Source organism: Thermothelomyces heterothallicus (assembly GCF_042370625.1).
Source record: "Thermothelomyces heterothallicus CBS 202.75 unplaced genomic scaffold P884_scaffold_25, whole genome shotgun sequence".
NCBI classification, from domain to species: Eukaryota; Fungi; Ascomycota; class Sordariomycetes; order Sordariales; family Chaetomiaceae; genus Thermothelomyces; species Thermothelomyces heterothallicus.
Genome location: NW_027192586.1, coordinates 171342 through 199280, shown reverse-complemented (window position 1 = coordinate 199280; position 27939 = coordinate 171342). Strand labels below are relative to the sequence as shown.

General features: G+C 55.1%; 6 protein-coding genes across 6 annotated transcripts; 4 read left to right on the top strand and 2 right to left on the bottom strand.

Moving 5' to 3' along the window:
- Positions 1 to 5030: 5030 nt before the first annotated feature.
- On the bottom strand, positions 5031 to 5585 carry P884DRAFT_272102 (uncharacterized protein; the record flags this gene model as incomplete). The annotated part of the gene is made up of 3 exons (XM_069442494.1): positions 5031 to 5328; positions 5379 to 5507; positions 5539 to 5585. 3 exons carry the CDS (start codon positions 5583 to 5585, stop codon positions 5031 to 5033), a joined length of 474 nt encoding a protein of 157 aa, XP_069294859.1.
- A 928-nt stretch (positions 5586 to 6513) lies between these two features.
- Positions 6514 to 7247, top strand: P884DRAFT_208328 (uncharacterized protein; the record flags this gene model as incomplete). Its single annotated transcript, XM_069438862.1, has 3 exons — positions 6514 to 6573; positions 6919 to 7015; positions 7093 to 7247. Coding segments are annotated over 3 exons (312 nt in total), but the record flags the coding sequence as incomplete, so codon positions are not given.
- A 7411-nt stretch (positions 7248 to 14658) lies between these two features.
- On the top strand, positions 14659 to 16406 carry P884DRAFT_302249 (uncharacterized protein; the record flags this gene model as incomplete). The annotated part of the gene is made up of 4 exons (XM_069444924.1): positions 14659 to 14725; positions 14796 to 15034; positions 15094 to 15864; positions 15921 to 16406. 4 exons carry the CDS (start codon positions 14659 to 14661, stop codon positions 16404 to 16406), a joined length of 1563 nt encoding a protein of 520 aa, XP_069294857.1.
- Positions 16407 to 18162: 1756 nt separating this feature from the next.
- Positions 18163 to 20088, top strand: P884DRAFT_66043 (glycoside hydrolase family 5 protein). The gene is made up of 2 exons (XM_069446005.1): positions 18163 to 18389; positions 18478 to 20088. The coding sequence occupies exon 2, from the start codon at positions 18575 to 18577 to the stop codon at positions 20057 to 20059; it is 1485 nt and encodes a 494-aa protein (XP_069294856.1). The 5' UTR covers positions 18163 to 18389; positions 18478 to 18574; the 3' UTR covers positions 20060 to 20088.
- A 1105-nt stretch (positions 20089 to 21193) lies between these two features.
- On the bottom strand, positions 21194 to 21571 carry P884DRAFT_279911 (uncharacterized protein; the record flags this gene model as incomplete). Its single annotated transcript, XM_069443376.1, has 1 exon — positions 21194 to 21571. One exon carries the CDS (start codon positions 21569 to 21571, stop codon positions 21194 to 21196), a length of 378 nt encoding a protein of 125 aa, XP_069294855.1.
- Positions 21572 to 21935: 364 nt separating this feature from the next.
- On the top strand, positions 21936 to 23700 carry P884DRAFT_208170 (uncharacterized protein; the record flags this gene model as incomplete). The annotated part of the gene is made up of 2 exons (XM_069438850.1): positions 21936 to 22492; positions 22554 to 23700. 2 exons carry the CDS (start codon positions 21936 to 21938, stop codon positions 23698 to 23700), a joined length of 1704 nt encoding a protein of 567 aa, XP_069294854.1.
- Between the last annotated feature and the right edge of the window lie 4239 nt (positions 23701 to 27939).

The window sequence follows — 27939 nt, the reverse complement described above, 5'->3', positions numbered from 1 at the left end:
CAAATGCATTGCACCGTGACCAGGATCAAAACCTCCAGAAAATCATGGAGCACTCTAGCACTGCCTTGCCTTTGTTTGAAAAGATCAGTCGGCACTGGTTGCTCTAACGAAAGGACAGGCTTGTCTCTTCCCGGTCCCCGCCGGCCTTCGCTCCGGTGTCACGTTTTCGATCGGACCCGGGTGGGCCCCGAAGATCCGGACCCTCAGGGATCCGCTGGGCTGACCAAATTGGGCATGTGGGGCAGCTTTGGAACCCACATCACCTGCACCTTCCGTGATCCTCTGGAGCCTAAGCCCACGCATCGGAGCCTCTATCATCCGATTATGATTCTTTGCGGCTTCCTCCGTGTCCCACAAGGCAGCCAACTCAAAGCAAGAGCGACTGTGGCTGGCAAAAGCATTTTTTTTCTTTCGTAGTTTAGTGTAGTTGTAGTGTAGTGTGTCGATCTGTGTGCCTTTTTTTCTATCATCTTTCCCCATTGCTCGCACCCAGAGTCCTGGGGCCCCTTCCCCTCCTCTTACTTGTCTTCTTCAGCTAAATCCCCCGCAGCAGACTAACTACACTAGCGTAGCGCAGTGCACAGAAATGGCAGTCGCCGTCTTGTTTGACAACAGCATTCTGGTTTTCCGCCTGCTCCGGATAGTTCTAGGTCGGGCAGATCATGCGAGCCCACGGGCGTATCCAGTGGCACGGAACCGGGGAGTGGGGATCAGCTGGAACACAGCAGCCAAATCAGCGGTGAGCTTTCGCTCCTTTCCTATCACAGTTTCTCGAACAAGAGGCAGGAGGGAAATTGTCACAGCCGTGTGCGGAAATCCGAGGATTGCCATTGTTGCGCACCACCCGCTCGTATCGGTGAGTTAGGCAATGATCGGTTTCCCGAACGAAGCTACCGCTCCAGAGGCCTAGTCTATGTACTGTACATACAGTACACATATACATACAGTATCGCACTCGCACTTGACCACACCACGGTCACCGTCACACCGCTTTCAACTACCCATTCAACTACCCATTCAACGGACCGTCCACCCACCCTGCCGATCTTTCATCCATCCCAACTCTACACCAGGACAGCCGAGGTGCTGCGACTTGTCGTCAGCGGCACAGGACACAAAGCTTCGATGGCCAGCTCCCGTTGGCCTGCCCTTTGAACTGGGGTGCCGATCGGGGATAAGTCTCGGTCGATGGTTTTACACTAGTGTAGTGTAGGGGATCCGGAAGCGGCTGGAAATAATCAAAAGTGGTGGAAAAGAAGCATCAGTATTAGGGCTTTCACCACAACCCTGCAATCCCATTTATCAATCTACCCCTCCCCTAGCACACCGGGTCGCGATAGTAAGGTTATACGACTGCACATTCGGCCGGCAAGCCACATATTCTCGAGCAGGGACACGCCACAAGGTTTCAGGTCCGTCGGAAGCCATGTGGCCGCTAAGTTATTGGCCGGGCCCTTGAGAGACCTTGAAGTACATACAGACATACTTTGGGGATGTATGTGCTGCGTTGCGTTTCCTACGGATTACTCCGTACATACGCACACGGGAACCCTCGGGCCCCACGCCCCTGTGCAGACCCTCTCTACACAACCGTCATCATCACGCTAATCCGTTGCTCAATTTTCAGCTCTCATCAACCCCCAGAGACCTGCCCATCGATTGGCGTACTTTTGAGTTGCATCGGGCGTGTCTCAGGTCCACGCGAGCACAGAGCTCCGTCTGCTTAGGCAACTGCTCGCACGCAACACTCAATACCCGGTTGGTGTGAAAGTGATCCTAAGGTGACTCGTCTTGCTGCGACAAGTTTGTGACGCGGAGGGGAGTTTGATTGGGCAAAGATACACCACACAGCACCATTTGGCGCCGATACTCACAATGGTCTTTGTGTGTATGCACGTACATGCATACCTAGGTATGTACGGTACAGTACAGACGGATACACAACCGCTTTCAGAGAGTAGATCTGGGACATGTCTTGCGTCCTCCCATCCAAAGCGGAGACGTCGTCTCCTCCGTCGGTTTACGGTCTTGCTGACTGACTGATCTTCAGTACTGCTACACTATAGCCCTGCGTTCACCAGAGTCGAGGCCCGGAATAGGTTGCCCAGTGAGAAGGGCGTATATACGTGTATAGACGCGTCCATGCACGAGGCTGTCTAGTTTCCACCACGGGATGTACTGCACTCCGCCGTGTTGCAGTACGTGCGTGCACTTCTTCACCGACAACCAGGCAGCCCTGACGACAGCGGCCGGGCCGGGCCTAGCTTCGGGAAATGGAATCGGCCTTCTCCCACGGGTCCTAAAAGACGGCAATCGCCCGTCCGGGGTCGAAGCGAAAACCGAGACACGACCCTAGGAAGAGCATAGGACCACCCCGTCGACCCAGGCAGTCTTTGGCACACAACATTGGTGGGAAGCTGTATGTGTATACACACCTACCTACTTATGTACGGATCACATTAGTGTTGTACAATCATGCCCACCGAGGGCATCCTGGCTGGCCGGAGGTTGTCTAATCCTGTTGTATGGCCTTATTCCCCCCCCCCCCCCAAAAAAAAATTCTGGCGTAGGTTCCCTAAGGGGAGCCGGTTCTCCGTTTTGGTTACGTCAAATCCTTTATCTTTTCTTTTCTTTTTTTTTTTTTTTTGTTTTTCAACCGGCCACAGTAGTGGCACCAGAATCCCAACGGTTCTCGTACGTCACATCCAATGGAGTCGGAAGCCGAGCTCGTCCGTCGAGACTCATCACCAGTCCCGGCCTGCAGGGGCCCAACCCTTTTTTTTTCATTCTTTTCTTATTCCTTCGTGGCTCTGCATCGACACCGATCGGCGTGGGGAAGATGAGTCGATACGAAGTGGGGATAGCGACTGATTGGGCGTGGTAGATTTAGGGATCTTTCCCGTCTACGTGTATGCGCTCTCGGAAACGGCAGAATCAACGACGTGTGTGACGAGGTGAGATCTTGTCTCTCATGTGTGCCGCCTGAAACCTTTTTTTTTGTTTCCGTTTCTTTGCCCTTGCTCTCTTGTCCTTGAGAGCTCTCTCTCTCTCTCTCTCTCTCTCTCTCTCTCTCTCTCTTCTTTTTTTTCTTTAAACAATTGTTTCCTCTTATTTTCTCCCTCATTCATTGCAACGAGAAGTGAGACATGCATGCGTATACACTACGCTGTTCCGTATACTGGTATGCTACTGTCGGGGGGTGGTGGAGGAGATGCGATAGGGCTTTGGTCGAAGACAGGGGCGTGCTGGAGAGGAGGTTGGCTGAGGAGGACATGGTCATGGACCAGCAGAGAAGATTGATCGGTGTTGAGAGTCGGGTGGTATATTGTGTACTAGCTGAGGTCTAATGTTTTCCGTGCTTGGCGCCGCACCGGCGGACGCCCGAGATATTCTAGGTGTTACTCGGGGTCGTTGATATCGGAGCGATGTCATAGCACAACAGGCGGCATGTCTCACACGTATCTATATACTTACGTATCTGTACAAAACACGTATAATAGGTCCCTACGGAGTACCAAGAGCCTCTAAGTGCAATTTGTTGCGTAAACTGATGCTAGTCGCTCCGGAAACTGTTTGGTTTGGATAGTGTCCTTGTTTGTTTTGCTAGGCTCCCCTTATCCCCTTTCTCTCGGCCATATGTTGTTTACATCTACCAACGGTTGAAAGGGGTAACAGCAAAACAAAAAAAAAAAAAAAAAAAAAAAAAAAAAAAAAACTAGCTCGAAGCTGAGCTCTCATTGGGCCGAGAGTGAGCAGCTCATGCCCGTTATTGCGAGTTCTCTTGTCTCGAGGATCTCAAGGTTGCTTGTTAAGTGACTGGTTGCTCTACGTATCATCCGTGCTCCTTGTCTTCACTCTTTAGTCCCCTTAGCTCTTTAGATTTGGGGCCTTGTTGGCTTCATAAAGGGGCAGCAACTGTCCTTCGCAACGGTGCATCAATCCTCCCAAACGAAATCCGGCGCACCGTGTCTATAACTCGGAATAAACATTGTGTTGGCTACACCATAGCTCTTGAGCGGAAACGTATCCCGTCACTTGATGGGTTGTAGGTAGGCCTGGTAGGGGAGGCAATCTCGGCCGGTCAACGTTGTAGAATAAACTCTGATCTCCCCGCTGTTGCTGGATGTATGCATGGCATGTGGCCTTTAACGTTGTTTCACTAGGGTGAGCTTGTTAGTCTCTGGGTGCGAGAATGTCTTGCGCACATCTTCATCCGGCACGGTTTCCCTCAGAACAAGATAAGCCCTGTTTCAACACCGACAACCCATGTGGAGGCAGATATATGAAAGGCTACCTTGCCGACAACTTGCGAGGTACCCGAGTCAATGTATCCCAGGGGCTCAATGCGGCATAGAGATGCTTGCTTTGGCAAGCTCCCAGCTACCTGATTCTTCTCTTCCACGGCTCTCAAGAAACGGGGGAGGGCTCGTGCCATAAAGACCGTTCTTCTCCTAAGCCTGTGTTTATCGTTGGCGGATGTAAGACTGAATGGATCCTCATCAGAGGAAGGTGTGTCTTAAGCGAAGAGCACTCGAAACTATATATATAGTGAATTTGAAATAGTGTCCTCTTCCTGCTTGAGAAGTCATGACGGGCCTGTTTCGAGCAACCCGGAACCGATCTGCCCATAGGACGAGTACTCTCCGTGTAATTGACGGCCAAGCGGCATTTGGACTCTGTGGGCTTAGTATTCTGTTCTTTTGGTGATAAGGAGGTAGCCCCCGGTATCCTCGTCGCCCTCGCCGTCGAAGTCGCCCATGACTACTAACCTTGGTAACCCGAAGTGTAATGTGACTACATTATTACACCAGCACCTTCGGCATATCTCCAGGCGTTTGACCGACTGACCAGGGGGCACCTCTGAGCTGGGTAGCATCCCATGGAGTACAGGAGAATCATGGCCCGAAACCTAACGCATCATCGTCGCTGTGCGTCGTTCCCACCAACGACGTGTTTGGAGACACAGTAAAGTGCCACACGGGCGGCCAATGGCTTAACATGCTGCGTGGACCGTTCCTCCAGAGCGACCATCAACTGGTATGCGTGAAAGCTTTCCGCAAGATTATCACTAGATCCACCCTGATGACGATCGACTCGAGGAACCTTGACAGTTGGCTGTGCATCAGCTGATTCTTCGTGACAGCCCTCAAGATGTCATTCCCCTTCTCCTCCTCCTCCTTCTCCTCCTCTTCCCCCGCCTCCGCCTCCCCAAGGTCCTCCAGCGAACAGCCAGGCGCTTGCTCGCCGACTAGGCGAAGCTTTGGTGCAAGAAAAGCATCCACGTGCGTGCAAACAAGCACCGAAGCCAGCTCGTTGCCTCGGCTCGACCTGTCGGTGGCGCACTAGACGATTAAGTAGGTTTCTCAAGCCTCCCTTACCGAGGGACAGTGTTGGAAGGCGCTAGCAATGCATCGAGTCGCTGGGAGTGGTGTGCTGGTTCGCCACTATTTGGAAGGTTCAAGACCTGAGAAGCTAGCAGCGAGGCTCTTCCCCGAATTGGCGACAGCCTGCATGCGAGGGTGCGGCAGGCACAATTACCAAGATAGTAATCCGTACTCCGCAGGCATCACAAGGACTCCTTCCATCTTGGTCAGGATCTTCACGTCGCGCACCTGCCCGGGTTGCGCTGGACTCGTGCAGCCTTCCCCACACTACAAGTAGCGACAGCATCCCGCCGGGATTTGCAGCTACGGGAGGGGACCGCTCAAGTGCCTCGGCATGTCGACCTTTGTTTGTCAGGCGGGCCTTCACAAGGCTCCTGCTTGTGATTGTGCCACGTCCGCGCCGCGCGCTAGCTGGACGCTCGCCGTGAGCAAACTGCGGAGGTCGACGATGCACCCCAGATTCTTCTGCAGAGTCCGCTCCAGCGCGCTGCCGGCCCCAGATTAACTAGCGGGCACACCACGGCTCCGGCGAAGAGTCGGACCTATGGAGCACTTGTACAGAAGTAATCCGTACATAACGTTACATGATGTACATCCACATTACGGTGTAGTACTGTGGGCCCCTCAAAACACATTGCACTATGTGGTGGACTGGGCCCACCAGGGCTCCAGCCCTACCGAGGTTGCAGCCATCCACATCTTCCTGCAGGTTGGCTCTGGACGCCTCCGTCCTTCTTCCTCAAGAACCATCGCCAACTACGTAGCAGAGATACGAAGATCGTCAGTTCTATCCGCGCATCCACCTGCAAGACACTACGACAACTTACGGAGCACTGATAAAAGAAACTTGTTTCTTTCTGGCCCTCCGCTAGGTGAGGAGAGCGTCTCGCTCTTGGCGTCGTGTCGTTACGCAGTATTTGCCCAGGCCGCTTCAGTCCCTACGCAACCGTCTGGCGCTGTCTTTGTCAAAACCAAAAAAGTCTCGGAGTACCCGACGTGGTTCGGCTTTGACAGCAATTGACGCAGCTCCTCGTACACTACAACATCTCTGAGGTTACAGACAGACCCACCGCGGCATATTACGCAGTACACTAGTTGTACTGTACCAGAGCGCGGCAAACACGCGTGGCAGCAGCAGCAGCAGGAAGAGGAGGAGGAGGAGGAGGAGGGCGAGACCCAGAGTCGCACAGTGTGCGAAAGGTTTGTTGACAGGGAAGAGAGAGCTCCGAACTAGTTGTTGTGCCTCGTCCGGCTGTCGCACACTGCACTTACGAAGGATGGAGTACCCCGTATTAGGCGGATGGTTGTCCCTTTGACAGAAACTGTTGGGAAGCATCGACGGCGCCATCTCCGCCCCTTGAATCGATCCGGCGAAACATCCGCGCGCACTGACACCGAGAAACCGCCACCGTTGCATTGGTCCCTGAACCGTGATTTCCCAACGCCCTTAATATAGGTACCCAGGTATTTAGCCATGACCGGTACCAAACAACCAGCAGACCGGCAGCAGCTTCGTAAAGTAAGAGCGCGCGAGCCCGGCTCCATGGCTCGCCTCATTTTCGATTTCGGGTCGGGAGCCGGACGTGTCATCCCGGACAACGCGGAGACCTCGTCCAACACGGGTCTCGATCGTGACCGTGTACGGAGTAGTTACGCAGTCCTGTCCCAAGACGACACGGTCACGTTCCGGAACCGTATCGGCCTCGAGAGCGCCCGCAATGCGAGCCGACGATGAGTCATGATGAAGCTGCTGCTGCTGCTGCTGCTGCTGCTGCTGCAACCGAATGGCCCGGCTTCGAAGTGCCCACACGACACCCGGGACCGGTTTCAAACACTACCGAGTCTGCCAGTGTGTGGGTGTAGGTATTGCTATGTATCAGGTTTCGCCAGAGCTTCCTTACCAAGTTGCCAGCCGCGTAACTCACACCAAATCCCCCTTACTCTCGACAGCGAGGCAGCAGTAACAAAACGATAGCAACACAAATAACAGACAATCAAGGAGACCTCGGGGCTCCCAGCAAGTCGCGTAGTGTAGTTAGACAACTCGCTAAGGCCCAACAACTTGACAGCGGGTAGCATCCGTGTCGAGCATCGCGAATTGGTTTCCCTCCTCTCTCAGCCGTGCAACACTAGTTATTCCCATACACTACACTAGTGTGTCTAGTGAAGCGTGCGGGTCCGTACGGAGAGCCTCATCAGGAACAGAATTCGTACACAAGAAGCCCTTGCCAACGCCGCCAGAACCAAACACCCCAAGGCGAATCCGTTGTTCCGCTCATGGTCCCAAGGTCGCCCCTAAAACAAGAACACCCTGAGGGCCCCTTGTCTCATGCGGTGCTGTGCTCACTTGTCCGAAACTACACTACATAGTAGGTAGTGTACCGGCCGGGTCCGCTGAGGCTGGCCACGCACCCCGGACGCTAACGCGACCATGACCACGAGGCACCAGGGGAGGGGTGGGGGAGGGGGGCGTTGTCGGAAACGGGCTCTAGTGTAGCCAAATCCAACTTGCCAGGCCCAAAAGATGCACACACTACCTTAGAGGACCATAAAGGAAAAACAAAAAAGTCCAGCTTGGCTCGAAAAGAGAAAGGAAAAAAAGGAAGAAAAGGGAAACAGGATGTTTATTTGCTGTGACGAGTTAACAAACCTCGCTTCTCCTGCAACGTCTCTTCGGTTCCCGTTCCGCCCCAATCTCGTTCCTCGTACCAAGTAGTTAGTAAGGGTGTGTGTATGTAATCCGTACGGTACGTACACTACGCAATAGTGTACAGTAAGCCCGGGCTGCTCGTGGCCCCACCGGACGGCATCGGAGATGCAGCCGAAAGCCGTTAGCTCGCCCCGTCCCGCCGGCCCCTGAGCGCAGGGGCTGGGATCACTTGTTGACTTGTTGGCCGCTTCTGTCTCGGAATCTAACCCTGGCTGGGCTCTGCTCGCTGCGATGAACGAGTACTCCGTACGTAGCGTAACGATGTAGGGGGTAGCTCCGAATTCCCTACGTCCGTCCGTAGTGTACGGAAATGGTACATACTATATCATCCGTACACAGCAACGATTAACGCGAGGAAGTGTTTGGCGTACTCTTACACTAACTAGTGATCCGTATTCCGTCTTGTATGTGGCACAGATGAAGTGCGTACTGTGTAACTAGTCACGCCACTCTCTGCTCAGGTTTGACCCGACGAGCTGCGGCCGGTAAACAACAGTAAAACAGTAAACTGCGGTTTCGCGGTGGTATCGGACTGGGTTGCAGAGGGTCGAGCTGCATGTGTGAAGAGCTTTGTGATTCGGCCCTGAACGAGCCTAATGTACGTAGTACGGGCTTATGTACGCAGTATAACTATACCGATTTCACATTTCTACGTCGCGCAAGGAGTACGGATTATATACACTATAACATGTACCGCCGTACTGTGTCGGTAAAGTTACACTCGACTGCGTCGTAATCTCGTGCGGGGGCGCGAAAAAAAAAGTTGACGCGGATCTGCAAGGGCACACAAGAAGGAAGAAAAACGCGTTGCTGCAACTTCATCTGCAGGAATCATTTCCATGTGGAGGAACTTTCCTGCTGCCCATGTAACATCATATATACACTCTGTATGGAATAACTATCTGGTATATATAACAACATATCTGCAGGTCGTACGTCTGTTCAAAGAAACCAGGAAGAAAAAAGGACAGTCTTTATCAGTCAGCTTGGTGAGTTTCTCTTTCTTTTTTCTTTTTTCCCTCTACACAATAGTTCCGCGACCGTCGACGCACTGCACAGAAAGAATCCGCTGTCCGTGCTGTGTGTGAGACGAGCCCAGAGAGGAGCTCCACGCCCATGCGGCTCGATGCGCCGAAATGGTGTCGAGTAACCAAACTGTCGGGAAAGGAGCCCCCCGGTGGGCAAGGGAAGTGGTCGCGAAACAAACTCTTGTCTTTGTGGCTCCCTTTCCATAGTTGATTATAATAATTAGGGATCTTGCCCAAGCCCGTCCATCAATATCGGGGCATTATCTCTTTCGGGTCTCTTTTTTCATTGTGCCTACTTATAGTGTAGTTGTATGTGCGCCCTTTCATTCACTGTCAGGGTCTCGGTTGTGGGTGTGTTTCCTCCCGCTGGCCGAGACCCGGCAGACGGCCCGATGTGGTGGGACCATCAAAACTCGGTTCGACTACCAACGCCACCACCCCATGTCTGGCATTGATTACTCGAGTTGCATCATCACCACTTCGTCTACGTCTCTTTTCTCCTGTCTCACCAAAGTTCTTCACCCCATCATGTCAGCAAAGCTGGACGGGCCCGGATACACAATACAATGCGGAACACGGATGTTTTTGCAAGTTCGCTTCTCTGTCTGCCCGCGCGGCAATGCGGGAGGTGTCTCCTTTTTCGAACGCGGTATTTGCTGCATACTTGTACCGTAGGTTAGGAAGGTATTTCTGTGTGTAGAGTTGTACTCTGTATGCATATAGTGTGGTAAGCGAGTATCTTTTTCTAGGCCTTTGCCATTGCGTACAACCGATGAATGACGGGCGAGGAATTGGAAGGGAGCGATGATATTTTAATATCCCCCCCTTTTTTTCCTTTTTCCTTTTTTGACTTTTTTTTTGACTAACCACAGGCCGGGGGGGCGCGGATTTTTTGCCGGTAACGAGTTTCCCAAGTCCTTGCCTGCTAGGCTGGGAGTGTTAGTAGCGATGCTTGATCAAATCCGTAATGGCCTTCCTCTCTCGGGAGGTGAAAGACCAAGAGGGCTCGGCGGGCTTTGACTGTGTCGTAATTCGTGTATACTCTGTACACTGCTATGGAACGAACGCGTATGTGTGTATTACGTTGCTGTGCTTGATATGATACTACAGGCGTGCACTGCATTATCGGCTTGCTTAGGACTTGTGCCGAGAGACGGCTCTCGAACCGAAGGCCTGGTCGGTCGTACGAGGCGTTCGAGGCGTTCGAGGCGTTCGGGTGCAGCGGCCGTTCGACATGCCTTCTAGAACTCGTTAGGGCGAAGACGCGGAACGAACGCCACTGACGGCAGGTAGCTTGAGAGATCCTTGTGGAGTGACTGCGAGAGCAACTGTGCGCTTGGGCCGTGCGCTCGGTTCGCTCCGGGATCGCCATCATGCACTTGCTTCGCTGCTATTGTTTGTCGATTTGATGATAACTCGGTTGAGATATCGCAGTATGCCGTCGTCAAGACTTTCACGGAATCATTTTCGGGGTCGACGGACGAATCAGGCAGGGGGCCACTCCTCTGTAGTGCCAGCCCCTCATTCCTGGGTGTGGAGGATTGTAGTGACGGGTATCCATATGCGTGCCCGTTCTCCTCTGCGGCACCGTGTCTGGCCATCGTTTCCAAGTTGTTTAGTTGGAGTGCTAGCGCTCCTTGAGGATTCGGGCTTCTTCCACCAGCTTTTCTCCCGCATCTCTTGTTATCTCATGCTGGGCGGCGCCGTTTATTATGCCTCGACGCTCTCGGTAACCCCGGGCCGCATGTTACCAATTTCCTGAGATGTTCGCAGGCAGTCAACGTTCTACGCTGTTAAGTTTGAGACGGGCAACAGTAGTCTTAGGTAGTATACTAGGAAGGGAACTTGCCGTTGTTTATCTCAATCGGCGCGTCTGCAGTAGATTCCAAACGCGCTCTAATTATTCTCTTTTATTCTCTCTCTCTCTTCTTTCAAGGTTTTCTCGTCTCTCGCTTAACTTTTACCTTTTTTCTTCTTTGGGGCATCACCGAAATGATGGGCTTTGCCAAGTCGCAGACTGAATGGTCTGATATTCAAATACGGATAACTGAGAGAGGGCAGGCCCCACCAACCGGCCGCCATCTTGTGATTCCGCTGTGGGGAATCTGGGGATTGCCCGTCACGGTTGCCTGAATTTCGCTTTCACCAAAGCGCTACTCTGTACGGACCATGTGAAAAAAAAAACGCCCAATCTCGTGCTATGTGTACGTGTATTGTATATACATACCTGAGACACTACCACGTACCAAAGTAGACGCCATTGCCGTCTGCCCAAACCGGCTGGATGCTGTTAAGAAAGAAAAGTCTTCCCCTACGTGGAGTGCAATGAAGTGTGCGGATTACTAAGAGTGGGCTGCTTCGTACTTAGTATTATACACAATGCGAGAGTATGCAATGGAACATGAAAAGCGGTTCTGACACATCGTTCCAGACAATCGCGCCAAAGTTCCAAGGTAGCTTAGGAAACTGACCAATGGCCACCGCGCGCCGATTTCTCGGCGATGCGAAGCGCCATGCCGTCCAAGCACCCTGCCACCAAGACGACGCAGCGCTTGCACCAGGGCGAAACCTCCCCGGCCTCGCCATTTTTTCAACCATCAGTTGGTGGTGTGACAAACAAACGATGCTCCGACCTTGAGTGGACAGCCACATGAGCGGCGAGCCTCCGGAGACCATCCGGGCCGGTCGAAACACCTCCCCGACTGTACGGATTATACTAGTCATTTGGAAGGTTGTGTGGAAGTATGCCCAGATGCTGCACTCCAAGCGGCTCGGTCAAGGGTTCAAGAAAATGAAGCACACCATGCCGCCAAGCGGTATGGTTAGACGAGTGTCGACAGTGTGAGTCTGCGGGGTGCACCGTGTCACTTTTGATCAGCCCTCGCATGTCCGAACCTTGATGATTTCTTGACCTTGATATGTCGAGTCACCCTTAGCACCCAAGCGGCAAACGATCTTTTTGCGGTGGCTGAGCTGACTTAGCCTGTCTGCAAGTCGATACCTTTCTCTTAGACTAGCCTGACCGCTAGAAAGAGAACTTGCGCTGGGAGGTGCCCGCGCAATGTGAAACCGCAGCAAGGCATCGGAGTCGGTAACCGGGTGCGAAGCGGTGCGACCCGCGGCCAACCTACCAACCGCCGCCGCCGATAGGATAATGTGTAACCAACCTATCAGCAATGCTTACCTTGCACAGCATGAGAGATTGTTAATGCTCGGGGCCCAAGGCCGCACACAACTGCAGTCAGTTGACTCGGACAACGGCCACACCTTTGCTTACAATCAGCCGAGCCAAGCATCGTCTTTCCTGTCCTTCCCTTGAGTTTGGTTAACAATGCTTGGCAAATGCATCGTACTACCAAATCCTTCGCAGTTAATCCGTGCATGATGAGACGAGACTCGCGGCATATTGGCCCTCCAAAAGACGGTTCCGGCGCCGGAGGTTCCTCGAGACCGGGCCCCAGGAATCCCGCCTTCGGCAGAGGCGATGGCGTCTGATCATGTCGTGCAACAGACGCCATTTCTGGCGACCGCTTTCCGAATCCGTTGCAGAGAACTTTTCCTCGCCCTCGCCTAACACCGAATACACATGCCCAAGCGAAGAGCATGGTTAGGCTCGATGGCGTCCGCGGCGGCCTGTCTCATATGACGCCCTGGCCATGCGGATCACCAGAACTCGATTGCACGCTGCCATTTTAAATAACCAACACCTCAAACTGAGCGGAAGCTCCACCCGGTTGATATCAAGCGAGCGCCCGATGAACAAACGCACTGTGGATATGCGACGGCATATCGGTCCTGACGAACTTGGAGGAGCCCGGCAAAACGCCCAGGGCGTTCCAGCCCCATTCTTCTCTCATCTGGATATTGCGACACTGCGTTGCGACCGTGCGCTAGATTCAACACACACATGTTGATCAGAGTCGAGCCTGATGAAGGTTAGAAGCGCGTTTCGAGAATGTCAGTTGACAAGCGCCGGATTGGATGCAGCATGGCTGATCTGTCAACTCTCGCTTGGTGCGCGCATAGAGGGACGTGGCAAGCAGCGGCCTCAAACACCCTTCGGCTTCCAAGATCTTGTCACAGCGCCACGCAACCATGTTACCTGTCTCCAATTGTAACCAAAGCCATCGGCTTCCGAATTCATTTTCTGGTTACCGGTAAGAGCTATCGTGGAACGCGCTTTCCTATACGGACAAGTGCGGTTAAACACGCGTTGGAGAACGTGTCTACTGATGGTCGTTTGACGCTCAGGTTGTTGCCTTGCTCGGTGCGCCTCACACGGTTCGAAAGGTGAGGTCGTAGATTGGAGCGCAGTAGACTACACTACTCGCGGTACTAGTAGTGTAGATCGAACGGGGATAGTGCGAAAGCGAAGGAGGTGGAAAACGCGCCAAGCATATCGCCGCAGAACAGCATCCTTGCAAAAAGCGGGTCAGCCGGGCACCAGGCAGCCAGGTCCCAGCGAGGCACTCAGGCACATGGCTCGGCACAGGCACGGGTTGTGGCTTCCACCGGCCGCTTCCTGCAAGTCTTGGTCGTTCCGCCAGCCCCCTGCCCCTCCTCGAGTCCTGGACCCTTGGCGGTTCCCGACCCAGCAATTGGAGGGTTTCGTCTCCCAATGAGAGCCCGCTGTCTTGGGTCCAGCGTGCCAGCCTCGGGAGGTTGACCTCTTGACGGGGTGCTGCAGGGCAGCGACCATCCTCACGCTGGGCCCCGCATGCCTGCTCTGGAGCAATTGGCTAAACTGGTTGGTCCCCTTCTGCTTCAGGACCCACCTTGCGAAATAGCAGAATGCCAGGTGCTCTGCGCTCCGTGTTCTGTTGCATTTTGCAACAAACGGCTCACCCTCATCCTTGTCCCCCCTCCCCCCCCCGGACCCCCGGCCACATCACGCCTCTCCTCGCCCCCCTCAGGGTGCCAGGGGCCCGTCGAGGAGAGGGCAGATCTTGACAGGATCGATTCTCTGTCCTTGCGCTGCGGACATACTATTCCGTACACTACATAATGTTCCACAAACGTCCACTGCCCTACCCTGCCCCTCGTTCTCGCGCTCTGAGAGTCCCCCCCCCCCCTCTTTTTTTTGTTTCTTTTCTTCTTGATCCTTGACCCTCATCTTGAACCCGCTCCTTGTTCGAGACTTCGCCTTGCCCACTCCGATAACTTCTCTTGGATACACTCGATCTCTTACACTCTCTCGCTCATACCGATACTGATTCGACACGTTTGGCTTACAATATCTCATCCGGGATTTCAGAGACACACTACCATTCAGCGACCATATAGACCTAGGACTGGAATCCGAGACTCAATGGGCCCATAACCTTGTGCGTTGTGCGCACTCATACATCATATATTTCACAACAGACGGAGCCCATTCGAGAGCGGGATTTCTGGAACAGGCGCTCAGAGAACGGCGTATTACCACACTACTGTGTCCGAACACTTCTTGCCGGGGAAAAAGGGGGCATTTGACCGCCGCGTGGCGTGGCGCGGAACGGAACCCTGATATAGGGAGCGGAACGAGAGGAGATTCAAGATGGCGAACGCGACCTTCGATTGTCCATTACCCTTCCTCGCCGAGTCAAAATACTCGGATGGCGGCTGTAAGTGGACGGTGACGAAAACGAGGCGCGCAGCCTCCAACAACCCGCTGCTGCTGACACTGCACTCCAGTCGTGGATGGAAGAATATGCCAAGATGTTCTCGGCGTTAGTTGCTGTCTACCATGCCCCTTGACGGACTGGACGTACCCCGACAGCTTCCGGGACATGACAACGGCGGCAAATTGGGTGGCTGTGGCGAGCACCATTTGCTGCGTTTTTCTGCTGCTCTCGTGGGCCGTGTTACCGGTCGACAAGACATACAGGCACTATCTGAGCATCAGCCTCACCGCCGGCGTCGTGTGCATGAATGTAAGTTGGAGAGCAGACTCTTAGCCTCTCAAAGGTCGATGCTGATAACCTCCCGCCAGCTCGGTTTCGTCATTCCACTCGCCGGTAACCCGCCGCAATGTTACGACGACATCACACCCAACTCCATGTCGACGGGATCGATCTGTGCGACCTCGGGCTTCTTCCTCATCTTTGGCGGCTGGGCAGGCGTGATGTGGGTCTTCCTGCGCGCCCTGTCTCTCCATCTCCAGATCTGCTGGCAGCTCGTCGTCGGGCGCAATTTCATGTGGTTCGCTCAGGCCGTCGGCTGGGGCATTCCCGTGATTGGCGTCATCATCGCCTTCATCCTCAGCGGCGTGTCGTTCAGGTTTGGCCCGACATGCCACATCAACCACAAGAACAGCCTGGCGGACCTCTGGATTCCGTTGCTGGTCTTCGCGTCCTTGACCATCGTCATCCAATTCGCCACCTTTGGTTACTGCATCAAGGTCTACCTCGCCTCGCTTGCCGACAACAGCGCCTCAACTGAAGGCTCCGGCATGCCCTCGTACACGAACAGCATCCGAACAATGACCCCCAAGCAGGCGTACCGACGTGTGCGGCGCGTCATTGCTCTGCAATGGAGAGGCATTGCCATTGTCCTCATCATCGTTGCCGACGTCATCTTCTTCTCGATTGTTTTCGTATTCCAGGACAATACGGTGGAAGCTGTGATGAGAGACAAGAGCCTCGCGTGGGACTGGGTCTCGTGTCTGGTAACGAATGGCGGCGACAAAGTTCCGTGTCTGGACGAGGCGAGCGCGCTTGCTGTCAACATGGCGACGACCGGCGCCGTTCTGTTCCTTCTAGGGGTAAACCACCTTTCTCCCTTGCTGAAGAGTCGGGTTGCTAACTGTCACGCGACTAGATGAACGGAATCTGGCTCCTCCTCCTGCTTGGCCGCTGGTCGATGGTCACCGGCTGGCGCGACTTGTTGATCTCGGTTCCCAAGCGGAGCCAGAGGGAATTTGTCTCAGTCGATGCGCGGCTGGACGATCTCAAGAAAGATACACGTTCGTACGAGATGCTCTCCCGGGATACCGGGAAGACCATGGACGATTCAGTAACACCCTCCGTAGTGACTCCCATCTCCCCGACACAGGCGAGACCGACGACGACGGGGAGCCCGCAAAATCATGAGTACGTTCAGATGCCCACCCCTGATGGGCGCCAGACCCCGGATTACTTTGGCAATACCGCCCGGTATCACACCCCCGCGAGGTCGTTTTCGAGCCCACGGCCGCCCCAACAACAAACGGTGACATGGGATGCCCGTGAAACCTACGCAAGGCCGACGTCGCCGTACACGCAGCAGGATCGATACATGAACCCGCTGGGTATGAACAGGATATGAAAATGACGACGACGACACGAAACACCAACACTCTTTCTTTCTTTTCATTTACCTTTCACTTCCTTACTTTACAAGCGATGGCAGGCGAGCCGAGCTGTTAATGGAAGGAACTCACTCAAACCCCCCAACCCCCCTCCAAATCCTCGCCGACTGCCTTGCTGGCCGTTGTGTAAAAACAATCACGGCATCTCGACAACCCACATGAGTCCCGATACTTGAACCACAAGAGCAGTCGAATGCAGGTTTGCGAAAGCCTCGGTCGTCTCAGTCGCTCGATACGGCGCCACGAGTCCTGACTCAAGCATGGATAGGCACGACGAGTTCTGGCTCAGGGTGGGATTCGGTCGGTCAGGCTGGTTGCGTTGGTTGACCTGGGGTGACGAGGTCGTGGCTCGGCGAGGGCGCCGTCATCGAGCCTTGGGACGTTAGCTGTTGGCCAAACCACTGCGTCCCGGATGGGCTGTCTGGTGCTGGGTTGATATACCAGAGGCCGGTTGTGGAACCCTCGGTTGTCTCGGAACTGCCGGATGCGGCGGAATGCAACCGTGCCGTGAGTGGCTCTCCGCGAACGCGGCGCCAACCTTGGGCCCCCTCTTCCCTGTCAGCATTACATTTCCGGACACTGGGCATCACCTTGGAAGTCTCCGGAGGTTCCCGTCATCTGCCATCGTTAGTCGCTCATTGGTGGCATTGAAATCGGACTTTGTGACACGCGATGATCCCGACGGCGATGGCGTCATTTGGCAGAAATCGAAGAAAGTTTGTCGCAACAAGACGATGGATGTCCGGAACAGCCGGGAATGGCTCGCATGGGAGTTGTGGTCATTGGTCGTTCCAGAGCCTTGTCTTTGAACGGTGGTCAGATAATAATGTGTTTATATATAGTCTTCGCAAACCGCGGGCGACCTTGGGAGGGGAATATCTACACCACATGCCCTGGAGCTGGGTTAGAAGGGCGGTCGCAAGTGCTTTTTCAGATACCAATTCTCGCACGTTTGCAATATCACCATTTGGTTTCATCGCCTCACAGTCTCTCGCTCGGAAGTCTGCTTTTGTACTGGGTGCCAGGCCCGGAGCACGGAGTCCAGAAACGGCATTTCAATTGACCAACTTGGACTGGGCGGCAAGCGATTGATTGGTCCCCAGAAACGATCCATCTGTTACGGGGGTGTCGTGTGTCGTGTAAGCGGTGCCGGCCGATTGCACTACGCCACGGATCTGCCGACTCGGCTCTTGCTCGTTCCTGGCTGACGGCGCCCGCCTCCGGCGTTGAACATCGAATACACCCGAGGCTCGCATTTCTTCTCGAGGTAAGGCACTTCTGGCCTTCCCACATTCTCTCGGCTTGCCTGTCCGGCCCCCTCCCCCCCTTTTTTTTTTCTTTTTTTTTTTTATTTTGCTTTATTCCTCGTGCTTCGATGTTTCGATGTTATGGGAAAAGTGTCGGTGCCTAGCTCTTGCTTTTTTTCTTCTTCTCCTCTCGATGCTGTTTGTAGAGTATGCGGGTAGGCTTGCCCTATCTTAAGCGTCTTGGGATTCCCGCGCTGCAACTTAATAACGGCGGGCGGGATGCTGGTCGACAATGCCAGCAGCTGGTGAAGAAATGCTGAGACGTGGCACAGCGGGCATTCCCTCGGATTTCTGGCTGAGAAATCGATAGGTATAAAGCATACCAGATTACATTCCAAGCTGCAGCCGTGCCTAACTTTGCAGGAGAAAAGCTCGGGGCGCTCACTCGGGCCGCCTTGATGCCCGAATTTCCACTCGTCTTTACTCTAGACGTTGCTGCCAAACCTAGGCATCCAGAACTGGAGACACCTCCCCGTCCGTCAGCCCGTGTGAGAACCGGAGGAGCGCCTGGCTTGAATCAGCACCCACCAGCCAGTACGGAGTACTGTTGTTGCACGGAATCAATGCCGCAAGGCACTATCTCCCTTCACTACTAATTGGTACCTCAAATACGCACATACAGTATCTACCCACGTAAGTACGGGAGTCGGGCACCTCAGTTAGTTACCTTTGCACTAGGAAGTCGCAGACAGCCCACTGATTAAATTCCCTGGGTTGGTAGTTCACGAGGTGGCCGCGCCAAGACGGGACCGCCCACAACTTAGCACCCGATTTAGTTGGTTTAGCGAGCTCGGGGCCGGCCGTCACCCGCTACAAGGATGTTCTGGTTACCGCTGCGCAGAAGCAGACCGATCGCCCTCCCGACAACAAGCGACGACCCGCCATCGCCGCTGCAGCTCCCGGCACCGGTACCATCCCGAGAACAACGGGAACCGAGTCGAATACGAAGTTGCAGCCTCCTCTCCCCCTCTTCCCCCTCTTCCCCCTCTTCCCCTTCTCGATTTCTCCGCCATCACCATCGCCATCGCCATCATCGCCGGCCGATGCTCGCGCTTCTCCTGACCGTCGCCGCTCTCGGGGCCGCCGCCTTATTCTTTCTGCAGCTCTACCGCACCGAGTCGCGTCTGCGCACCCCCTGGACGCCCGACCGGTCGTCGCGCCTCTTCGCCCAGCGGCCGCTCCCACCGCCGGTCGAGCGAACGTTCCTGTCGTCGCCGCACTACACGTTGCCGCTGCGCACGCGCGGGCGCGATGTGGTGGACGCGCGGGGGCGGCGGTTCAAGCTGGCGAGCGTCAACTGGTACGGGGCGAGCGACGAGCTGATGGTGCCGGGAGGGCTGGACGTGCGGCACCGGCGCGAGATCGCGCGGGCCGTGCGCCGGCTCGGCTTCAACTCGGTCCGCCTGCCCTACTCGGACGAGATGGTGGCGACCAACCCGCCCGTCGACGCCCGCCTGGTGGCCGCCAACCCGGACCTGGCGGGCGGGCGGGCCCTAGACGTCTACGTCGCCGTCGTCGAGGCGCTGACGGCCGAGGGCGTCGCCGTCGTGGTCAACAACCACATCACGAGCGCGACCTGGTGCTGCGGCGCCGACCCCTGCGACGCCGGCTGGGCCAACGACCACCTGCCGGCCGCCCTGTGCCGCGTCCGCCAGACGGAGGACCAGTGGATCGAGCACTGGGAGACCGTCATGGCCAGGCTGGCCGACAACCCGCTCGTCATCGGCGCCGACCTGCGCAACGAGGTCCGGGGCCTCTGGGGCACCATGCCCTGGGCGCGCTGGGCGGCGGCCGCCGAGAGGGCCGGCAACCGGCTGCTCCGCATGAACCCGGACTGGCTCATCATCGTGGGCGGCACCGAGTCGCAGAACGACCTGACGGGCGTCGCCACGCGGCCCGTCGTGCTCGACCTCCCCGACCGCGTCGTCTACTCGGCCCACGTCTACTCGTGGAGCGGCTGGGGCAGCTGGGGGGGCCGGTACGCGACCCGGTCGTACCCGAGCTTCGTCGAGTCGGCGCGCAAGAACTGGGCCTACCTGGTCGAGGGGGACGTGGCGCCCGTCTGGGTGGGCGAGTTCGGCGCGCCCCGCTCGCCCGGCCGCGGCGACGCCAACTACTGGAACAACCTGCTCCGCTACCTCAAGACCATCGACGCCGACTTCGGCTACTGGGCCCTCAACCCGCGCAAGCCCAGTCATAACGAGACGGAGACGTACGCCCTCCTCGAGGACGACTGGGTCACCCCGGTGCTGGACTACCGGCTGAAGGACCTGACCGAGCTGATGCGAGCTGGCACCACCTGAAGGGAGGAGGAGATGGCAAAAAAGGAGCAAAATGGGACGAGGCGCTCAGGAGTTGGGTCAGGTCAACAACATGGGTTTAAATTTTCCGCCCTTCTCTCTTTTTTCTCGTCTAGTGCTGTTTGTCGCTTCAATGATCTCTCTTTGCCGGGTCAACAGGATACAGGCGTCGTTGGGTTTGAAATAGGGACAGGTCTCCCCATGAAATCGGACACGGGATGGCGTATTGGATATTGGATATTGGATATAGGATATAGGATATTGGATAAACGCTCTTCGTTCAATCAGGCTACTTTTTTTGGGTTTGTCTTCTGGATACGGCGAGAATACGATCCCAACACTACCTTGCGCACTTCGGAGTGTTACATCTTTCATCAGATTCATTCATCACTTTGGTCGAATGCCAACTTCTCAATCAAGTTTTCCTCCCTTACATCATTTGCAGCTCAGCCCAAGTCGGAGCTCCCATACATGGCTGATGGTGAAGCACGGTTAAATTTGACCCAAGACCTCCACTGAAAAAAAAAAACCGTTTAATAGTGACTTGTTCGACATAGTTCGTGTGTGTATACATATATGCAAATGCACATGAACTACCTGAGGTACGTAATGTAGGCAGACAACCCCCGCAATCGCGTGTTTGGCCTAGGTTGTCCAACAAGGTGCATGGTCAGAGCCCAAGGAGTCCCACTTCCCCGCCTATCGATAACTCCCTATTGCCTGCCTGACCATGCGATGAGCTCACTGATCCCCCCTCTCCTAACTTCTTCCAAACACGCCGACTGCCCAACAAACGTTCATAGTTTTAAAAAAAAACAAGGCACCCTTTACCTAGGGTAGCTCGCACCAACGCTGGCGAGCTCAAGCTAGGTACTAGCTTGGTCCCGCGCTCGGGTCCCAATCGATGAATAATAATAATACCTTTGTGATCGCCACCAAGAACCACCGCCCGTCGCCCTCGCCGCCGCCTTGCTGCGAACGATGTCCTGCGCTCTCCTGGTCGCCCGCGGATCGGTCAACGGAACATGACGATGAATTCGGGAGCCGCGGCCGGCAGTGAAACCAACAACGAACTCTATGTCAGCCCGACCTGCTTTGTCCAGACTGCTGAGAGCAGGGTAAGTCTGTTGCGCCGCCTCACACGAGAGACATTGAGGATGCCTCTGGTAGTGTGTCAATTCTCAACATTCCGAGCTTTGGTGATGGACCAAGCTGTTGTTTTTCTGCTTTCGACACCTTGAACCAACGACTCGATACGCATCGCTCTCGTCTCTGTGGGCTCGGTTGGCTGACCCTCCTCGCTGCTTGGGCTAGTTCGGCGCCGATGTTCTCGACGACCTCAAAACCTTCGTCTCCGAGGTGCCCCACGAAGCCGACATGGGGTTTGAAGACGACGAGTCCGACGTGGACGAGGAAGATGACGAGCAATTCATCGACGAAATCGAAGACGCGGTGGCGGATGCCTTCGAATGGGACACCGGCCCCGGGGAAGGACTCGAGACCGACCCGAACCATGCCCAGCACGGCTTCCCAAGAATCGCGACCACGAGGAACAATCTAACGGCTCTCTCACAACGGTGCAATGTAAGACTCTCCCATGTCCCGTCGGAAGACAAATGGCGATTGGATATGCTGATGCGTTTTCTTCCCCCTGAGGGGGGGGGGGGCAATACAGCTCTATTTCGCGGCATACCAAGATCGCATCTATGTCTACCAGCCCCGGAGAGCTGCGCCAAAGATCCTTCCTTCTCCATCGCTGATCCTTCACCCGCGGCAGTCAAAGCTAGGCCAGCAGTGCGGCGGAGCCTTAGATCGCCGCTTCCCGCATCAGATCAACCACATAATCGTCGGAAATCTTGGGGATCTGGAGATCGTCTTGATGGCATATGATGACGGCGACGTGGTTGCATACTACACTCATGCCATCGTCCGCTTCATCAAGGTAAGCGGCAGCCAGGCGCGCAGCCAAGGCGCGTCGTCTTCCCGCCAGGGGACACACCCGAAACCCTTCTTTCACGAGAACGTGGGCAAGTCGGCATGGGGTCTTGCCATCCACTCCAAGTCCCGGCTGATTGCCGTCAGCTCGAACCTTCACGAAGTGACCGTCTTCGCCTTTGCTCTCAAGACCCGCACCACAGACGTCTCCGCGCTCCTTGTCCAAGAGCCTTCCCCGAGGACCACCTCCGGCCTGCCCGCGCTCCAGCTGCAGAAACACCTTCAGCAAAGGTCGAGGACGTGGCGGATCATTCTCCCAACTGGCCGAGGGGGTAACAACATTCCCAACATCTGCTTCCTGGATGACGAGGCCGGCAACGCAGACAAAATGGTTGCTGTTGACATTATCGGCACCGTGTGGATCCTCGACATATGGAATGTCGGCACGCAGCCTATCCGGTGGCCCGACGCTTATACGAGGGAACCTCAGATGGCTCACGGGTATGCGTGCTTCTCCGCCAAGCTGCTCCGGCTGAAGCTATGCTGACATATTTCATCGCAGTGTGAGGGGCTGGGGTGTCCTGGTCCTGCCCTACAGCAGCTTCCAGCCCGTGAAGACGGTCCGTGAAGCGCTCGGCCTTCCTGCTGGGGAGGTGATTCCCGTCACCAAGTCCGAGTCAACCAGCCGGCTGTGGCTCGACGTCACCTGCAGCCTGTACTACATCAAGGGATTCTCGCCGAACCCGGACAACATATTTCGGCAGCGACACACTCGGCTCGACTATGCCAGGACGCATGCCGCGAAATCCGAGTGCCAAGAGGACGATTTCACGGACGCTTGGGAGAGCGATTCCGAAGACGACGAAGGTATCTGCATGGCAGAACCTCGGGATGCCGAAGGGGAAGGGCCGCTGCATTCTGTGGCCGCAGGCCAGGAGCCCGACAGGTGGTCGACCATCACCCAGCCTGTGGGGATTCCTGATTCCTGCTTTCATGACTTATCCGGTGATACTCAGCTGGGCCGATCCATCATCCCCAGCTTCGGTGAGACGCCGCCGCTAGGCGATAACCTCGCCGCGCATGCGTACTTCAACGGGCAGTACAGCGACAGGCAGCGCAGGACGAAACACGTCGACTTCGCCAAGGCCGACCTGCCCAGCCATGTCGTCAAGGGCTTTTGCCTACTCCGGACCTCGCCGACCGACGTCGAGCTCCAGCCCTTCGACCGCGAAGCACCCTGCGTCGAGTGCAAGTATCTGATCACCCACAACAACCACTTTGGAGGCGCCGGCGCGCCATGGGACCTCCACCCGGCGTACTCGGAGCGCCTCAGCATGCTCATCCACGTGCCCGAACTGAGCCTGGTCGTGGCCGGCTCGCCCACGGGGCGCGTCGCTCTCTTGACGCTGACAAGGACGGCCAGGCGGCTGCACATGGCAACCGTACGGCATGGGTTCCGAGTGGAGTGCGTCCTGCCTCGCAAGGAAGAGGAGGACAAGAAGTTACGTCCCGCGTGCACCCTGATTGGAGTCGCCATGTCGCCGGCGCCGTCTCGGCGCAGTCAGGCACTCGAGCTGAGGCCGGAGACCGAGGCGCCCGTGCCGTCGGCATCGACCGTGTACCGGCTCATATTGCACTACAAGGACCACACGATCCTCATGTACGATGTTGCCAGAGGAAAAGATGACGAGGCTCTGTTGATCTTTTGAGGCGGCGTTGCACTACCCGGCCCTTTTTGTTCACAGCGGCCGCGTGTCGTGCTCGTATCGTGGGGATACGGCTGCGCATGACCACCACGGGAAGGGATCGTCGGGAATCTGGCTGCTTGCAGGATGAACCCTGGGGGTTGGCGCTTGGTTCTTTCATCTCTCGAGGAGGGAGCAGTTCGATCAAATTTTCGGTTCCGCGGAAGGTTCATTCATTGATACCCGCCAGATTGACGTGCTGGTGAGTGACGCTCGTCTCCCTCGCAGCCTATCTGCTCAGCTTCCTTTACCCTCATGTCTTTTCTTGGGGCCAGAGGACTAGGTGAGATGAGGAAGCGTGAAGCAAGCAGGCAGGCAGACAGGAAGGAAAATCTAGTACGGTACGGTAGAACATGCATCGGCTGCTGACGCTGGTCAAGGATGAGTTTGCTTCTTTTCGCTTCAATTCTTTCGGAGAACGGCGAGGAAGTTAGTGTGATTGAGGTATTCTCTACCACCACTTACCTGGAAGGAAGGCAATCAGGTCCTGGAGTTCGAGGCTGAAACCCCTGACTAGCTAAGTCGAGGCTGCCAAACACATGACAATGTCTGATATACTTCAAAGATAGTAATTACCAGATAACGCACTTGACGAGCCCATTAGAAAGTTGCCTTCCTTTACTACATCATTGCCGCTGTCTCTCTTACGACGATGTTGGGATGCTAGCCGTCCTTTGCAAGACCAACCTTGCTCGTCCCAAAGTGAGGCTTCTTGAGCCGCTTTTCAGAAATATACGACCGCCCTCCCATCCTTTCTTTCCTTTCCCTTCCCTTCTCTTCCCTGCCTACAACTTTCATCTCATATATATATATATATATATATATTTATATATGTCCTTCCTTCATATCCTCTCCAGGTACTTCGATCGATCTTTTATCTCCATCACTCTATAATAATATGATGCCGTCAATCCCGCAGCAGCCTCGCGAGTGCCGAGGAGTTTGGGAAATAGGGAGGCAGCAGCAGAGGGGGGAGAAAAAAACCGCTCTCTCTTATATCAGCGAGCTGTCGTCGTATCAGGATAGCAGGTACATATATGTATGGTCTTAGTATACGTTACTGCATGTATATACGGAATAGGCTGGATGCGGAGGTCATGGAGCGGACTGTGGGCGAGTGGTGCGCATGTGTTCGGTGCTGCCGTAAAACATAAATAAATGCCAAGACCGCTCTCAGCAGCCTGCAGCCCGTCTGCTTGGGGTCGAGTTTCTGGCAACTCTGGCACAGGCACGGCGCCCAAAATAAGCGCATTCTCCCAAATCGCTTGACGATGGCAGGAGGGCGGGCCGTCTCCAAGCCGGAGAAGGCGCAATTTCCTTGGGGCGCATTGGTTTCGATGAGCAAGCTTGCCAACAAGGGAGCCTAGTATACCTCCTCCGCGCGGAGTACTCGGTAACTACCTCCTGGAGTACTCCGCGTTTCCCCTGCTCAGCTTCCGGTTAGCGATCGCCAACGTCAAGTGCCCGGCGAACCATTTGCCGCAGGCGAAAGAGCCCAACTCGTCCCACGGGCATCACGACGCCAAGGGCTTTCCAAATTGAGGAACAGAGAATTAATTAAAGAAGCAAAGGAAGATGAAATGCTCCATCTTTGCCCTTCGGAAATACAGTATCCTCCCTTCACCGGGCTGCCTCTGTTAACGGCCGTTCATCGGCTGGCTCCTGGCTCATAGTTATCTCTCGCCAGCAAGTGTTTTTTTAGTTGACCAGTCAGCAAACCGTCAGTCAGCGCGGTGATTCAAATCACTTGGTTTCCCGACGCCCAAGGCCCCACCTGATAAGCTGCGCAGGGAGGGCCCCGGTCCAGGGCGCGTATTGGAAGATCTCGAAAAGAAGTGTGGGTCGAGAGAGATAAGAAAGATCTCGGGCTCTGATTGGCCTGACCGTCCCTGCCGCTTGGTAGGAGGTTCGTTCTGTTGTCCAGACCCGGGTTGAGCCTCAACGAAAACTATCTCGTAACAGAAACCACAAGCCCCACGCTTCCCGGCTTGGCCCAATGCTCGGCAACTGCGCGCTCGCCTGGCCCCTTCCAGCGCCGACGCGGTCGGGAAAAACCGCGGTTGGGCATTGACGGGACTCGTGTCATGTCCTTGCTGGGAGCGGAGTTTGCGGAGTCTGGTTGCAATCTTGTGAGGAATTCGTCGAGTCTTGCAAATATTTTTTTTTGGGGGGGGGAGGGGTTTGGAGGGGACGGAAGCCGACTTCGGCGTCCCCGAGGCGAATTGAGCCTACAGAGAGTTACTGTGTAGTGTAGCAGACCCGGGCGGCTCGCCTTGTGTTGCGTGGCTGCTTGTGGCTGCGCGTCCCATCAGCTGAGAATGGGGGTGGTTACTGACATTAAAACAAGCTGTACGGATTACCTTGAGTGCCAAGGGCAAGGTGGTAACCGCAAGGCGAGCCGCACGCCCTGCATTCAGAACCCCAATTCTTGGATCGCCAAGCTTCATTGGCTGAAATGTGGGGATCTTCCAAGCCCCTCTCCACCACACGATCCACACGATCAACGTCAACGTCGGAACTTCCAACGTTGCAGGTGTACGGATCCGTATACATCAGTGCACGTTAAGTACACCAAAAGTTAAGTATGGCCCCTGGAGATGTCATCATGAAGAGTATGTGTAGTGCACCTAGCTTCAACCAGCACCTGCGATTGACGATTGGCGGTAGTTATCGAGGAGCAGCGAGCTTTGGGCTGGCGAGGGATAAGAATTTGTGCCATCACACAGCGCTGGTTCTTTTTGGACCTATTGATACTGTGACCTAGGTAAGCACCAGCACATGAAAAAAACATAACTGCAAACAAATGCCGAGGACGGTTGGGACAAGTTCAATAGAAATGCCCGTGACGCTTATTGTCAAGCTTCTCACACCCTCCTTCCCACGACTCGGTCTTGTCCCCCACCTACCTCAGACCCAATACAATACAATACAATATAGACCTAGCGGCACCCGCCCTCGACAGATATCTCTTTTTAGTCAATACCCGGAACATGATTACAGAGTGCACTATCCCATCGTCATAAGAGGCATGGAAATACTGGAACGAGAGTCAGGAGACGATTTCACTCGGCCGACTTTGAAGCAAACTACAAGCGGGCGCCCGAGTCTGCAATTCATTCAATAGTCTAGCGTGCGAAGCGTCTTCGCATCTTAATACAGCCAGGTGCTCCGTAGGTTAATTGTTGGCCCAGCACTCTCTCGGCTTCTCAGCACGTGTATATGCCATTGCGTGTTTGATCCGAGACAGCGAGATCCGCAAGCTGGCGAAAATGCTTCGTCTTTGACAAGACACAAATCGAGCTCCAGAAGAGCCAGAACGCATTGTTCCGTTTTACTTTTACTTCATACATCCCGTTTCCCCAGTCTACCACGTTCATGGAAAGCCCCCGAGGGTGTGATTGAGCAGTTTCCCGGAAAAAAAAAGGGGGGGGGGTTCCTCCCACTCGCTGGAACGCCACCCAGCCCCGGCGCGCTAACCCTTCTCAGAAATTGTAGATAACCTACCCGGGACACCCCAGAGAGGCGCCGGGCAACGGGCGACGTGCGGCGGGTGATAAGAGACAGACTGTTTCTGCGAGGCCATTTTTGCTGCGCCCCCAGCTCGAAGCCCAGTGACATCAAAGGAACGAAGGAAAGAGGTATATCGGTCTGCACTGTCGGGGAAGCAATGCAAAGTTCGAATTGGCTGAAATGATTGGGGAGCCCGGGACCCTCGGTGCCATTCGGCGCGACCCTCGTTCCCACTTGGGCGGGCTCCCACACGAGAAAGCGCGGGAGTGGTGGACGTACCAAGTAAGGTATGTAAGGAATGTACATCCATCCGCTAGTAGCGGGTACCAGGTGGTAAGTTTACACTAGGTTATCCACGCCGGGATCGCATGAACATGCACCACACACACCTTCCCTCATCCCTCACACTTGCGGACTTGCGGGCTGCATGGGGTCATTGACATGGGGTGCTGGTAAGTACCATGTACTTTCGCACCTGCCGAACATACCGGGCCGCCGCTGCTCCCCACTCGTCGGGACAGATAGGGCTTTGACTAAGGCAAGGAAGCTGACCTTATCTCGCCGTCTTGTAATGGGTCTTATTACGTCTTATTACTTGTATACGAGCACACGCTTTTTATATACCAACATGCCGTCCCACCTAGACATCAAGCTCCCCCTTCCTTCCAACCCTGCTGCGTGCCTTCCCAGCCT